This window comes from Andrena cerasifolii, chromosome 6, assembly GCF_050908995.1.
Source record: "Andrena cerasifolii isolate SP2316 chromosome 6, iyAndCera1_principal, whole genome shotgun sequence".
NCBI classification, from domain to species: Eukaryota; Metazoa; Arthropoda; class Insecta; order Hymenoptera; family Andrenidae; genus Andrena; species Andrena cerasifolii.
The window spans coordinates 6,996,439-7,012,264 of NC_135123.1; the positions used below are offsets into that span (position 1 = coordinate 6,996,439).

General features: G+C 46.6%; 2 protein-coding genes across 11 annotated transcripts in view; one reads left to right on the top strand and one right to left on the bottom strand.

The window, feature by feature from the left end:
* The window catches only part of Nfi (Nuclear factor I), a 74,658-nt gene extending 65,652 nt beyond the window's left edge, over positions 1-9,006 (top strand). For 8 of the 10 annotated variants that reach the window (XM_076814865.1, XM_076814872.1, XM_076814873.1 and 5 more), the window contains 3 exons: positions 876-1,238; positions 1,475-1,709; positions 1,830-9,006. In XM_076814865.1, the coding sequence (XP_076670980.1) occupies positions 876-1,238; positions 1,475-1,709; positions 1,830-2,059 (828 nt within the window). In that variant the 3' untranslated portion in view covers positions 2,060-9,006. The remainder of the gene's footprint in view (positions 1-875; positions 1,239-1,474; positions 1,710-1,829) is intronic. The other 2 variants (XM_076814867.1, XM_076814868.1) reach the window with 2 other exon arrangements.
* A 234-nt stretch (positions 9,007-9,240) lies between these two features.
* The window catches only part of Cerk (Ceramide kinase), a 31,342-nt gene continuing 24,756 nt past the window's right edge, over positions 9,241-15,826 (bottom strand). Inside the window, exons 7-8 of the mRNA XM_076814876.1 lie at positions 12,324-12,493; positions 9,241-11,506 (exon numbers count right to left, since the gene is read on the bottom strand). Of these exons, the coding sequence (XP_076670991.1) occupies positions 11,431-11,506; positions 12,324-12,493 (246 nt within the window). The 3' untranslated portion in view covers positions 9,241-11,430. The remainder of the gene's footprint in view (positions 11,507-12,323; positions 12,494-15,826) is intronic.

A 15,826-nucleotide genomic window follows, 5' to 3' on the forward strand; every position in this document is an offset into this window, starting at 1 on the left:
GATTACCTACCTTTAGTACAATGTCCTGAATTTATATACATAAACTTTAATATATTAGTTAATCTTCTAGACCCCCCACGCGCGCTGGTTGAACGTGTATCTGTGGAACAGCAGGTCCAAAATAAAATTACATTTCTTTTTATAAACTATACGAGTGTAATTTCCGTTAAACGCACGGATTCTTTGATTGAAAACAAATTTTTATAAATATAAAATTTGATTTCGGACCTGCTGTTCCATAGTTACACGTTCGACCAGCGCGCGTGGAAGATTAATTCTAGAAGATTAATTAACATATTAAAATTTATACATGTTTCTCTATTTATTTTTTGTATAGTCCCTTAAAACATTGTACTTAAAGGTAGGTAATAAAAATTCTCTATGAAAACTGTAAATTAATCCTGAAAAAGAATCTTAAAAACGGCTTACTTTTCCGGCCGTCGCAGTGGTGTTCCCCCTTAAATAGCCGCTAGATGTAACTACATATCGCGAAGAAGCCGAGCGAAGCTTTCAGTATACGAACGGAAACAACGGAGGCGGTTCAATCCGACCTGTGGTCATCCGTGTTCCAATCGCCCTGGATTTTTCCCTCCATTTAAGGATGAGAATAATTGACGTCAAAATTCAGACAGCAACCCCTCGTTTGCGATGTAAATTATCTGTAGAAGTAGCAGTCATTCCACTCAGCCTGCCCTACGTATCCGTTCTTGCAAGCGAAGGGTTGCAGGTAAAAATTAAATTAAATTAACCCCGGCACAGAGGGAAGAAAATAGTAGAATGAACGAACTAGAAATCAGTGAAAGTATTTAGAAAACAGGGTGAATGGATCACGCACGGGTCGACGACGTTGATCGGTGGGTGTGTGGTATTTCCAGGCGCAGCTAGCCGGACCCCGCACTGGCATACAAAAGTTCTCACAGTATTATCCGAGTTCGATGCTTCCACCGCCGCCGCCAGCCCCTATGGCCAGGCCCGTCGCCATCATCAGGTCAACGGGTGAACTGACGGCAGCGAGCGCGAACTCGCCCCCAACATCGTCCACCTCGCCCACGGACCCAGCGGAGATGGCGTCGAATCAGGACCAAATGGCAGCCGCGGCTGCCGTGGGCCTGGTCGGCTCTGGATGCCAGAGCTCCGTTGATCCTGCTGGAAGGAAAAGCCCTGCCAGGATCCTCGTCACCGCGCCTCACACCAGCCGGGAGTACACCTTCGCCCATTTCCACTCCCAACCTGGACAGGTGGGTTCGAGAGCTAATGCCAGATTGGGCACTAGATGGATTGTTAGATAATACTATTTGGGGTAATAGAGGTCTTTTTCTGAACGGTTTGAACCTTGAGGTACCACAGGACAGCTATTAAAGAACGTTGCTAGAGAATGTTATGTATAGTATTTACAGCTGCAATTTCTAAGTATTCTGTTTTGCATAATGACACTATTAATAACGAGTTGAAATCTATTTTCTGTTCCATACAGCAAATATTCACGTATCCCACCATCAGCTCAATGTCAGGAGTCATCTCCCCGACGAACCTATCCCTGTTTTCATCCCCCGTTTCGGTGACAAGGCCAGTGGCCACTCAGAGATCAGTCTCCAACGTGCCTCCCCGCTGGAACACAGCACCTTTCATCAATTTGGAAGACGATTACAACATGATCGCGCCGATCATCACTGGGACCGCCAGTGAACCACCTTCTGCCATGGATGAAGGTTTGTAATATTATTAGACCGAAAAGAAGAATCAGATCGGCGTGACAAATTCTTCCTCGCCGCGTCATTCATCCCTGGAACACCGTGCAGCTAACTGGAACTCCTCTTAAATATCTCCAGATCGATACTTTCACCCGGTGCACACGAGCAGCGTGGTCGACAAGAGCGGCCCCGGGAGCCTGATGGGCGCCGACCTGGGCGTAGGGACGGACCCGACGTCGCACCATCACCAGCAGCAACAATCCCAGCAAGCACCCCAACCTCCCCAGCAAGCGACCCAGCAGCAGCAAGCCTCGCAACAGCAGCAAGTAATGCAGGACAAGAGCGGCCGACCGAAGTCTCCCCCGTGACACTGGAGCCAACGACCGGAAAGTCTCGAGAAGCTCGCATGTTCCACGGGGTCGTTGATCACCACCGCGTACGATAATTGCCCCGAAGCGGATGGGAATCGCCAGGATTGCTCGTGCCGTGTTCAGCTTCGCGACCACAGCCCGCGGAGAATCGAGTGCCTGAGAGTCTGATCGTAGTTTAAGCGGACGCGCCGAGGAAACGGGGGACTTCCGGCGGACAGGGGGCCCGGGGGAGCCTCCGGGCCGTTTCACGGACGAAACTGAAGTCGGTCGATCGCAGGCGAAGTCCCGTGGTGCCGCGGGGCAATTCTTTACCCTCTGAGGATCACCTAGGGACGTTCCTGGCTCTCGATACTCTCCGCTCGGAAAACACGGGGCCGTCGAGCTTCGCTTCCTGCAACGCAGGCCCGCGATACGTTCGAGAGAGTTTGGCGCTTGGTTTCAGTTAAGGGTTCAGGAGGTCCTGCATCGGGCGAACGGAAGCGAGGCGCGACCCCCGCGAGGGATCTGCTCCGTCCTCAGAGGGTCAACGTTTCGGTCAATTATTACTCTGCTCGCGTTTGGGTCGGCGCAAGGGCCTCCCAGCCACACCGGAAGCTTTCTTCTCCTCTTTCGGCGCAGTACAATTCGTAATTCTCATTCTCTCTTTCTCTCTCCCTGTCACTTAAGCGTCCTCGAAGGACGCTACTAAGGGCCCCTCGTTTCGTCTCCTATGCATAAACGTCCGTCGATCGTCGTCGATCGGCTCCCGTCCACCGGGACGCAACGAAAGCTGGGGGACAAACTTTACGGGTTCGTCGATCGTTCTTTCGTCGTTTTCGCAACGGGACTTCCGGTTCTTCCTGCTTCGGGAGCCCTTCCGGGAGCGTTTTTGTACATACACCAGGCGACTCCGGCGAAAGCAGGTCCGTTGCATCGAGACGGCGGGCGTCGCCGCGGTATTTTGTAAAATTTTAGAAGACTTTAGAGTAGAGAGGAGCGTACTCGCGGATTCTGTACTCTTCGTGGAAAGGGTTAACGACGGAAGCGGAACACAAGGACAAAAAAAAAGGAGGAGGGAAGAAGAGGGAAAATTTCTAGTGCCAATCGAGTAGCTTATAAATATTATAACGAAATTATAATTTTCTATTATATTTTTTTATAATATTTATGAAGGAACACACACATACACGCTTGTTTAGACGCGACACAGTGGCGGGAGAGTGCTTCCATTCGACAACGAAGCGTTTCTACAAAAACCGTAACAGGAGTCAGAAATAGAATACACGGGGGTGGGGTGTGAAAGGTCGGGGGGATCCGATCGACGACGATTCGGATAGAAGCCAGTCCACGAAACACGGATAATAATAATGATAACTAATGATTAATAAGTTTATAAATTGTATCGTTAATAATCACCCAGATGCTCTGGCTAGTGCTGACGCTAGTGAAACACAGAGAGAAACACAGAGAAGAAAAGACTAGTGCGGGCTAGTCCACCAGAGGCTGCTAGTTAGAAACAAAGTGAATATTTAAATATTGATTACTTGGTAAATTAAGCGGTTAACTGATTGCGAACCCGTTATTCGGTAATGCACGTTGAGCGGAGGATGAAGAGGACGCTGGCGAAGGGGAGACGGAGGAGGAAGAGGAGGAGGAAGCGAAAGGGGGATACTTGGCAAGCGATGGAGAGACGCGAAGAAGAATTCGAGATAGTGAGAGATCTATATAGTTATTAATTAATTAGGGAAACACTAGTGTACGTCGCGCGGAGGAGGATTACATACGTTAACGCATCGAACTCGACGACAACGAACGAACGTGTTCCAAACTATTGTCCAAAGTGCTTTCCGTCGACTGTGTACATTGAAGAGAGGTGTCCGACGATGAGGGACGAGCTACAATTTCGGATCGAACGCTTCCGCTGCCAGGCTCCAATACAGCCCAGGAGAATATTAGGAAAGACTACTAATTAATCCCTTAATGTAGTTCCCTTGGAGCGCCAAGATAGCCTTCGAGCTGGTATATACCAAAGGAAGTACCCACGCGGCTCCAGAGATCGAAGATCCAGTTTCACGGAATTAATGGAGTCAAGGGGATGTCGCGTCGAATGGCTGGCAGCCGAAGGGGTGAGAGCAAGCACGAGGGGCGACCTGTCCAGTTTGTAACTCCTAAGATACCCAAGCTCTCGAGGAACCCCCGATTAAAATGCGCTTAATGTACTCGCTAGACGACCAGGTAGTTTTCGAGGTGGTTCTTATTGGGTTTGTAAAGTCACTTCCCTGTTATTTCTCTCTTCGAGTGATGTTGAAAGGGTGCGATCACCCCTCTCGCCCATTATCGCTGAATATATATGGTAGAGGTATTAGCTGACTCGCTCCCCTATCTGGACCAATGCCTCTTTCGTCACTCGGCACTTTCAAGATCGGTTTCTGTAGCTTCGGTTCGGTCCGCCTCATTTACAGCAAATTCGTCGAGTCCTCTGATCCCGGGAACTTCTACCTTTCGTCTGAATTTTCATTTAGAATCGAAGAATCGAGAAGATTCTTGAAGAAATAGCAGAGAAGAGTGCGCAAAGGGGTCCGTGGTCCAGGGTGGAAGTAGCAAGCCATAATGGGAGGACGGGTGGCACCCCGTCAATCAGTTCGTAGTGATAGTACAAAGATCGAGACTAGCAATATTGGTAATAGCAATAACGAGGTCGGATAAGGGTTGATATGGCGATACGACGCCACTATTCCTATAAAAGAAGAGACGAAAATGCTTGTTCCGCTATTAAACGCCACGCGAGGCGACGTAACGCTGCAACTAATGTTAATACTATGAGGTGACTACTACTATTATTTACTACTGTACCACCACCACCATCACCACCATCACCATCAGCACCGCCACTGAAAAAAGAAACCACTCACCACCACTCTACTACCACTACTACCACTACTACCACTACTACTACTACTACTACTACTACTACTACTACTAATTAACTACCAGCGCTATTATAAACTACTACTACTACTACTACTACTACTACTACTACTACTACTACTACTACTACTACTATTACTACTACTACTACTACTACTACTATTATTACCGCTACTCTACTATTAATTGTAAAAGGGAGACACTGCAGCATACAGTTGTTACTATTACACCGCCTATTCACTATTAAAACGAGTACACCGATTACTACGGAGGAGGAGGAGGAGGAGGGACGCTATTATCGCTGACTACTACTACTAATACTAATACTAATTAACTACTAATCGCTTTGCGACACTACGGTTACTACGGGAGAGAATGATTATTATCTGTAAATATTCTTATGCGAGGCGTTAGGGTATATTGACTCGTGTACGGGGGCGAGCCACCCTTGGCGCTCCAATAACAAGTATTTCTATCTCTCTACAGTGAGACCTAGCTCAAATCCATCATCTACAGGATACCGGTTATTCTTTTTAATTGAACTTTACCGATAGTTTAATAGATTTGCCATACAAAGTGACTAAAGTGGCTCACCCCCATTTATAGTTATTATTACGCACAGGGGCAGAGAGACACGCGAACGAACCTAGATCCCAGATCCGGCGATCTGGGGAGGGGCCTAGATGCCCATAGATCCAGCATTTCCACCCTTTGACCGTCCACTGTCGTCGGACTTTCGTTTCCTAGAGGAAGGATCGATCTCTGGAATGCCTAAGCGATTCTCTTTCTTCTACCCTGAGTTCAAGGATTAGGTCGTAGGGGAGCATTGGATTCCGTGAGGGAGGGATGAAAGTGGAGGTCGATGGGGTGGAGAAGCGATCGTGATAGATGCGTAAGGAATTTTAATATACTTTCCTCGATGCCAATAGGGATTGCCACGAGGCACCTCGTGCTGTTATTTTGTTAAAGGCGCCGACAGAATTCACGGGCGAACCGTGACGAAACGAAACCAGGGTGGTTCGGGATACGCACTTACTGCGAACGTTCATTTATCACCGATATCCGTTGGCTCGTCGCACGGCGCAGAGTGAAAATCAAACTACGATTATATCGGCGTACGATTCTAATAAGGGTAGGGATATAGGGTAGAGTGCCAATTAGGGTAGAGACGGTTAGGCTAAACTAGCTTTAGGTCTTCCTCGCGGGGAATTCGACAAGGTGCTTTTAGGAAGGGGACTCGTAGATGGAAATCGTTCCTTCGACCGCTTCGCGATCGTGTATCTCCGATTTATTTGGCGGCGAGGCCGCTTGGGCCCACCCTGCCACCAGGTTTCTGCTCAAGGCGAAATTCCATTCGCGATTGTCACGTTCGAATTTCGCGTCACGGTGTCTTCTCCTCGGGGCATCCACGGAGCAAACGTTTTGTACACAGCGTCTCGAGCTGCCTTGAACCGAAAGTGCATTAAAAAATCGTCCGCACAAGGGCTGAGCCGCTGGGAGCCGCGCGGCTGGGATCTCTTTCCGAATAACCCGGTCTCGATCTAAATTACCCACCGCTAGGCCTCGACAACTAAATATGGCTTCAACATTTAGAACAGCACTTTTATAATTCCACCTACCTGTAGATTCTGCAAACAGCGATTCGCAATTGGCTGGCGGTCGAGTTGTTGAAATAATCATCTGATTTCTTTGCGATCGAATGAGTTCTTAGGTGGTAGGAAGGTGCGTTTGAAAGGAGTAGCGCGAGGAAAGCGATCCCGAGCCGCTCGCGGAAGTTCCCGCGGTCGCGGCGGTGCGCGCGAGGACTTTTTCTACGTAAGATAGATTCTTCTGTAGTAGACTCGTGGAGTGGCAAGGGCGTGGGGCAATTACAGGGGGGGTGGGTGGGAAGGGGAGCGACTTAATTACGCGATGGTCGCGCGTCTCGATCGGGTACGAGGGTGAAACACTCGATATCCCGGGCCACCCGCGCTAAAACGGGGCAGGTGATCGAATCACTGAGAACAAACAGCCGGTTCTCCCTTCGTGAGAAATTCCGCGTGCGAGCTGTAGACCCCCAGCCGACCCGAACCGAGGGTGGGGGTTGAAAATCGAGACGTCGGTGAGCGTGCAATTAAGTAGAAAGGAAATAGTAGATAGGAGGAAGAGGCGAGAGAAACTTGCTAGGAATTAAGCTTGCCAGGGACTGAACGATTTACAATTGTAAATCGACTCATACACACACGTAGCCAACGAACGATTAGTTAATAAAGGAGGGAGTTTGAAAATTATAAGGGGGGGGGAGGGGTTAAACACGCATTAAGCGTTCTCGTCTTTTTGTTTCGGAGGCGTTTGCGCGAGGGTTAAATAGGGATATAGTGTGCACGAGCATGCGTGGCGCAAGTTCAGCTACGAGAATAACGATAATAATAATTATATAAATATAATGTTATTTAATGATACTGATAATTGTAATGGTTAAAACGAGAGCGACTACGGCGATGATAATATAGTGCGATTATTATTACTATTACTACGGCAATACGATGATATACATATATATATATATATATATATATATTATTATAATGAAATACAATGAATATATTTATCGAATATTTATTGAGCAAACGAAATAGCACACTCTGTGTAGTTATGGTTGTACAAAGTAGGCGACGAGGCGAAACGGCGCGAGCGATTGTTCATTCTTTTTTGTCTTCGTTTCTCAACGTGAAGTTTGAGGGCGCCGTCGGGTGCCGTTGGGGGTTGCGCCTCTCAGTGGTACCTTGTAAAAATTCGCTGCAAAGTTTCTTCGCTTTCATCACATTCTCCTTCGTTGCTACTGTCGGCATTCGTTTCACTAGAATTATCGAGTCTCCCCCTTGCATTCGCTGTTACCCATTTTCTAGTGCCTTCTGCATCGCGGTCTACAAATTTCTTCCAAAAAAGAAACGCACAATGCCCCTCTAGACTCTAGAAAACACTGTTCTCGTCGGCGCGGAGCTTCGCTCCCGCTCCTGCTTTCGCGCGCAGAAAGAAAAGACAAAACGAACCCCCAAATTGCGCGAGACACCCTGACGCAACCCGCAACGTCCCTCGGCGGCGCATCCCCAAGACGAAGAGACCGACGAGCGATCGCGTGGACGAAAAAGGCGATCAGAGAGCACGAAAGACACGGCGAAGTAGAGAAGCTGAGGTGTATTTTCGTCTCACGATCCTTTTTTTACGATTGTGAACGAGGTTCATGTAATATATCAGGGATTAGACTAAATAGTATAATATATATGAATATATTAACGCTGCGAGGGGAGGTGGCAAGAAAAGAAAAAACGAGAAATAAGGAGGAGGAAAGGAACATCGAGGGTGTGGTTGGCCTTTTTGGGGAGAGGGAGGCGGGGTCGAGAGGGTAGAGAGCTGTGACAAAGGTGGTGATAGTGGTAACCGGAGGGGGGTGAGACGCGCAACGGGCGTCCCTGTAGAAAGAGCGGCGAGATTGAAGGCAGCCGGACGAAAGTAGAATTTGTCCCTCTCCAGAAAAAATGAGAGACCGTTACTGAAACCGAACCAGCGGACACTTACCAGTTACAGCTGCGTAATTGTGCACGGTTATCTGCTGAATCGGGACACTCTTTCTACGGGGGTGCGTGATTGCCGATCGTCGAGACTTAATGCTTAAGGGAAACTTCTTGTGATAAGCGTGGAAAGGGGCTCCGCCCGCTGTTCGGGGCTGTAGAAAACCAAATAACGAAGAGGAGAGGAGAGACCGCGCGAGGAAGAAGGGGGAGAGAAAGGGGAGAAAGGAAAGAAGGAGATCCGAGGGTGTAAATCGACGACGTTGATATCCGCGTATGGAGCTGGGCAACCCTCCGACGAAGGGACGCTGACAAGGGAGAGGCTTCTTTGTCACCTTACCGCGCCAATTATACGTTGTGTCCATACTGTCTCAATTAATATAATGTATTATATTATATATATAATATATATATTATATATATATATATATCCGACAATATTGATTATTAAAAATTCTTAATATATAAAAGGAAAGAAAAGCGAAACGACCTTGGCCACGACTGTGTTTCCCTCCCTGATCACACCGGTGTCCATTTTACAGATAAAGGTAGGAAGTCAAAGTTACCCTTCTTCCAGACGTTTCATTTGCTTCGTTGTTTATATTTAGGCTCGGTATCGATTTCACACTATTCCAGGGCTGCTGTTCAATTTAAGCGAATGCGACTCGGTTTGGGGACGGTCGAGGGAGTGAGGTCGGGGGCTTTCAACGAGACACTCGGTGAAAAAGTGAAGTACAATTTATTATTCATGCGCAGCCACGTTGACATTCGGTGCACCATTGTGAAAATAATTCGAAATACAATCGATACGCTACGACCACGCCGGAAGTAACGTCCCTCCCATTCTCTCTTTTCCTCTATAAATACGTCGTAATTAAAATATAGATGTATATATATACACACACATATATATATATACATATTTATATGCACGTGGTGTGTAATCTGTACAACCTGGACATACGCGTCGCTACAAAATAATCTCTACCTAAACGCTAATTTCGTCGAGTCTGTCGGTCGGTTAAACAAACAGAGGGTACGGTCGTCGGACCTCCAACGAGCTAGCCGGGTGTAAAAAAAAAAGAAACGGACGTACAAGAAATGCTATTGGACGAAATTCTGGGGACACAGCGGCTCGCCTGATTATTATTCTTCCCCTGTGATATGTCAGCCGTTGAATGCCGGAAGCGCAAAGTGGGTCGCAGCGAAACAGCCCAACACGCGATCATCGAAGAGAAAATCAATCGCGAGGAAGCAAAGAAAAATCTGTGATTCTAACGAAAACTTCTCGTCTCCATTGCAAATGCACGCTCGCTCTCGATTATTTTCTATCGACGCGTCCACTTCGTGCCTGTCGATGAAGGGGCGCGCTCGCCCTCCGCAGGGCTACAGGGGCGCAAGAAAGCGGAAACCAAGGACGGAAACTGCTCGAGGCTCTTCTCGACGCGAACGCAACAGACTAGGAACGGAGACTTGCTCGCGAGCGTTGCTGCTCCGAGAATCTCCGTTCATCGTTCGCGTCTTCTCTCTCAAATGAATCATTCGACGGGAAAGAATCTTCGCGACAACTATCGAGCCTCCTTTTCCAAGCAGGAAGCGAGGGACGCAGAGGCGTCGCGCACGGAACGATCGCTTCTCGCGGAACCGAAGCTCCAAGGAAGATGAATAAATAGCCGGAAACACTCGTGGTAAAGTAAATGCCGTTCGGTTCATCCCTCGCCATCCTCGCGATACTTCGTTTAATCTAAATTTAAGCTCTTGCTGCCACTTCTCTGGTGCGTTTAAAAATCAGCTCGTTTCGCGAAAATACTTGTTTTCTTTTTACGCGCAGCTGGGCCGTCTTAGGCGCCCTAAGGAAAATATCTCTAGTCTAGTGCTAGCGAAGACGAAACGTTCGCTTGCCCTCCGTGCCACCAGGGTGGTCGGTATGTTTCTCAACGCGTTCCTAATTTAGCCATTCCAACCAACCGGGAATTGGATAATTAAGAATCCTTGCTTTACGTCTCAATATTTCTTCAAGTTCAAACTCGTCTGTAAGCTCATCGGCCACTCTGATGCATCGAGGGACTTAAAGCAACACTTAGCTACTCTCTCCTCGCAACCTCGTTCTTCGTTTACATAATTAAGCTACGATCGTCCCGATCGCGTTTCATAAATTTCCATCGTTTGTCCGTCGGATCGAACTGCACGTTCTATCGATTGTAACTCAAGTGCCCTAATGGTAATGTCCTCGGGAAACGTCGTACAAGAAAGGGTCCGCCTGTGCACCGAACCTACAGCAATCGAGTGTTTAATATTAAGTACGAAAAAGGCGCGATTAGTGCGGCAAACGCTGGAAACGGGAGCGCGGAAAAAGCCGCTCGCATTTGTACAAAATTACGTAAGTACGTACCCTCTAGCAGCCGAGCCGCGAGTTTCAAGCATTCGCGGCGGAATGTCGGACGATTGTTGGCCACAATCTGCGTTGCAAACGTATGAGCGAACGAAAAGGGTGGGGGGGGGGTCCACTGGTATCAGCGAAACGATCCGGGACACGCTGAAAGTGGTGTTCGAGGGGCAACGGGGTTTCGGGATTCGTGGCGCTCCGAAGTGGAAATGTTCCAAGTTCGCGCTTATTCAGAATTCCAAGCTTCTGAATTTCCATCTGCGGAGGCTCGCGAGCTCTCGAGCCTCTAACAAGTGAATCAGCATCTTTAGGGAACACCATCGTGCACGAATCCCAAGGTACAATTGCCGCGCGAACAATAGCATTGTTCGCGATTTGCCACGTGGCACGCGGTGATATCACGTTAATGAATAAAGTGGGGCAAGTCGAAGGAACTATGAGATTATCGATGCCATCGTGTCCCTGTGGAAACGCGCGGTAGTCGTTCTCTGTTGTTCGACATGGGTGCGTCGATCGCCTCGCAACTAGCATACACAGGTCCGCTCGTGAACCGGCTCTTGACACCGTCTCGTGAACACGTTCAGTAGCTGGCAGTGCACCCTGTGAACCAATTGCATCGCCTGAACTTACACAATTCATTCGGATATAACAAGATTATGAGGCAGATTCTAAAGACTACGTAGGAGGCGATATTATCTCAAATAGCCCCTCTGCCAAGTTTTAGGGCCACCCTTCCATTCGCACTCCAGAATTTGATCAGGGTTAAGGGGACCGTCCGGTATAAAAGTCGATTTTTCTTTTATTTCATTTTTCGCATGTTCAACCGTTTACGAATACGGGAAAGGATTTGTTAAAATTCGTAAAATTCCTGAAGTTATAGGCATTTGAGTAGCGGCAAATACATGGGTCACAACCGGCCACTCGGCGCTCACGTAAAACTTTAAACGCGTTTTACAGGTCCCATCGATTTGGATGAATTTTTTGACACCTTGACTTTCACGACTCCCGAGTGCCGTCTGCAATGATTAATTATAAAACAAAAAACATATTTCTATAATCTAAGACATCCTTAATAAAATGCAAAAAGGCCCGTTAAATTATATTTAGTAGTTTCCCTTTAATTAATTCCTAAAGGCCACCTATTTTTTTGGGCTCTCGGTCGGAAGGTCCCCTTAAGGTAGGCTCTCACTACTCCTCGCCTCGCGTCACCACGGCGCAACTTTTCTCTCACTTTCTTCCCAAATTGTCATACTGCATGAGAATAAAATATGGAGAATAAAATGAGCCGAGACGAGGCGTGGCGTAGTGAGAGTGTACCTTCACGTCATTTACGTTGGTCAAGGATCAGAGCACACGTAGACGCGTTTTAACTGGAAAGAGAGAAAGAAGGAATGGCTATCAGGGAGAAACTGTTTACCTGATTTTCACGTTGGAGGTATCGATCACTTCGCCGTCGCAGTTCCACACGCTCAAGCTGGAGTTATAGCGCCTGCTGTTGATCTCGTTCTCGGAGTGCATGTGCAATGTGGGCATGGCCCGGAATGTGAACTCCCTCGCTCTGTACACCTCGACGAACGGTAGGTCGTACTTTGGAAGACAAACAGAGGTTATGAACCGTCTTCGTTACGGAGGTAATCGCAAAGGGAATGCTGTTCAGCAGCCCTGCGATTCCCTAGAGGGCTGCTGCAAGTGTATCACTGCCAGAACTCTCCAACATTCCCAATTTCAGACACTCTCCTATACCTATCTCTAGTGGACGGGCAAAGGAGCATAAGTCAAATTTGTCCTCAAGCTTAAGGGGGTAGACACGGGTAATGCAGCGCGCTGTATACCGACACAATCTAGCCCGAAACATGGGTTCGAGATTTTTCGTTTTTCGTCCTTATATGAGCAGATTTGGGGCTGGGCGAGGTCTCATTCGAAAGAGATTATTTGCAACTTTAAGGCGATGCCTTTGAACCTGAAATTTAGTATACCTCTTTCCACTTCATGTTCTCCTGATATATTGGCCAAAATCTGGCGAAAATTTTCAGAATGCACAAAATTGGGCTATGTACTAGGAGAACATGATGTCGAAAGAGGTGGCACTAAGTAAAGTCTTCAGAGAGAGAATCGAGGATGCCTTCGAAGCTGAAATTCAGAATACCTCTCTTCGCTTCATGTTCTCCTGATACCTGGGCCAAAATCTGGCAAAAATTTTCAGAATGCACAAAATTGGGCTTTGTAACAGGAGAACATGATGTCGAAAGAGGTGGCACTAAGTAAAGTCTTCGGAGAGAGAATCGAGGATGCCTTCGAAGCTGAAATGCAGAATACCTCTCTTCGCTTCATGTTCTCCTGATACCTGGGCCAAAATCTGGCAAAAATTTTCAGAATGCACAAAATTGGGCTTTGTAACAGGAGAACATGATGTCGAAAGAGGTGGCACTAAGTAAAGTCTTCGGAGAGAGAATCGAGGATGCCTTCGAAGCTGAAATGCAGAATACCTCTCTTCGCTTCATGTTCTCCTGATACCTGGGCCAAAATCTGGCAAAAATTTTCAGAATGCACAAAATTGGGCTTTGTAACAGGAGAACATGATGTCGAAAGAGGTGGCACTAAGTAAAGTCTTCGGAGAGAGAATCGAGGATGCCTTCGAAGCTGAAATGCAGAATACCTCTCTTCGCTTCATGTTCTCCTGATACCTGGGCCAAAATCTGGCAAAAATTTTCAGAATGCACAAAATTGGGCTTTGTAACAGGAGAACATGATGTCGAAAGAGGTGGCACTAAGTAAAGTCTTCGGAGAGAGAATCGAGGATGCCTTCGAAGCTGAAATTCAGAATACCTCTCTTCGCTTCATGTTCTCCTGATACCTGGGCCAAAATCTGGCAAAAATTTTCAGAATGCACAAAATTGGGCTTTGTAACAGGAGAACATGATGTCGAAAGAGGTGGCACTAAGTAAAGTCTTCGGAGAGAGAATCGAGGATGCCTTCGAAGCTGAAATTCAGAATACCTCTCTTCGCTTCATGTTCTCCTGATACCTGGGCCAAAATCTGGCAAAAATTTTCAGAATGCACAAAATTGGGCTTTGTAACAGGAGAACATGATGTCGAAAGAGGTGGCACTAAGTAAAGTCTTCGGAGAGAGAATCGAGGATGCCTTCGAAGCTGAAATGCAGAATACCTCTCTTCGCTTCATGTTCTCCTGATACCTGGGCCAAAATCTGGCAAAAATTTTCAGAATGCACAAAATTGGGCTTTGTAACAGGAGAACATGATGTCGAAAGAGGTGGCACTAAGTAAAGTCTTCGGAGAGAGAATCGAGGATGCCTTCGAAGCTGAAATGCAGAATACCTCTCTTCGCTTCATGTTCTCCTGATACCTGGGCCAAAATCTGGCAAAAATTTTCAGAATGCACAAAATTGGGCTTTGTAACAGGAGAACATGATGTCGAAAGAGGTGGCACTAAGTAAAGTCTTCGGAGAGAGAATCGAGGATGCCTTCGAAGCTGAAATGCAGAATACCTCTCTTCGCTTCATGTTCTCCTGATACCTGGGCCAAAATCTGGCAAAAATTTTCAGAATGCACAAAATTGGGCTTTGTAACAGGAGAACATGATGTCGAAAGAGGTGGCACTAAGTAAAGTCTTCGGAGAGAGAATCGAGGATGCCTTCGAAGCTGAAATGCAGAATACCTCTCTTCGCTTCATGTTCTCCTGATACCTGGGCCAAAATCTGGCAAAAATTTTCAGAATGCACAAAATTGGGCTTTGTAACAGGAGAACATGATGTCGAAAGAGGTGGCACTAAGTAAAGTCTTCGGAGAGAGAATCGAGGATGCCTTCGAAGCTGAAATTCAGAATACCTCTCTTCGCTTCATGTTCTCCTGATACCTGGGCCAAAATCTGGCAAAAATTTTCAGAATGCACAAAATTGGGCTTTGTAACAGGAGAACATGATGTCGAAAGAGGTGGCACTAAGTAAAGTCTTCGGAGAGAGAATCGAGGATGCCTTCGAAGCTGAAATTCAGAATACCTCTCTTCGCTTCATGTTCTCCTGATACCTGGGCCAAAATCTGGCAAAAATTTTCAGAATGCACAAAATTGGGCTTTGTAACAGGAGAACATGATGTCGAAAGAGGTGGCACTAAGTAAAGTCTTCGGAGAGAGAATCGAGGATGCCTTCGAAGCTGAAATGCAGAATACCTCTCTTCGCTTCATGTTCTCCTGATACCTGGGCCAAAATCTGGCAAAAATTTTCAGAATGCACAAAATTGGGCTTTGTAACAGGAGAACATGATGTCGAAAGAGGTGGCACTAAGTAAAGTCTTCGGAGAGAGAATCGAGGATGCCTTCGAAGCTGAAATTCAGAATACCTCCCTTCGCTTCATGTTCTCCTGATACCTGGGCCAAAATCTGGCAAAAATTTTCAGAATGCACAAAATTGGGCTTTGTAACAGGAGAACATGCCGTCGAAAGAGATGGCAAAAATAGGAAATCAGGTTTTTGCCGAATTTCTCCTATACTAGGGGATGAAAAATTTTGAAAAAAATCAGAGGCATTTCTATTATCGGAGCACATATTACAGAATTGTTTCAGATTTTTAAATTGAAAAACCAAGCTGTGAAAAATAAAAAATGCCAAAAACTGCTGAAAAATGCCGATTGTGTATCGAAGCAGGCTTTGCATTATAATTATATTTTTACTGTAGGTACGTATGATTGTTACTATTGTCCTGAATTTTTTTCAGATTTTTAAATTGAAAAACCAAGCTGTGAAAAATAAAAAATGCCAAAAACTGCTGAAAAATGCCGATTGTGTATCGAAGCAGGCTTTGCATTATAATTATATTTTTACTGTAGGTACGTATGATTGTTACTATTGTCCTGAATTTTTTTCAGATTTTTAAATTGAAAAACCAAGCTGTGAAAAATAAAAAA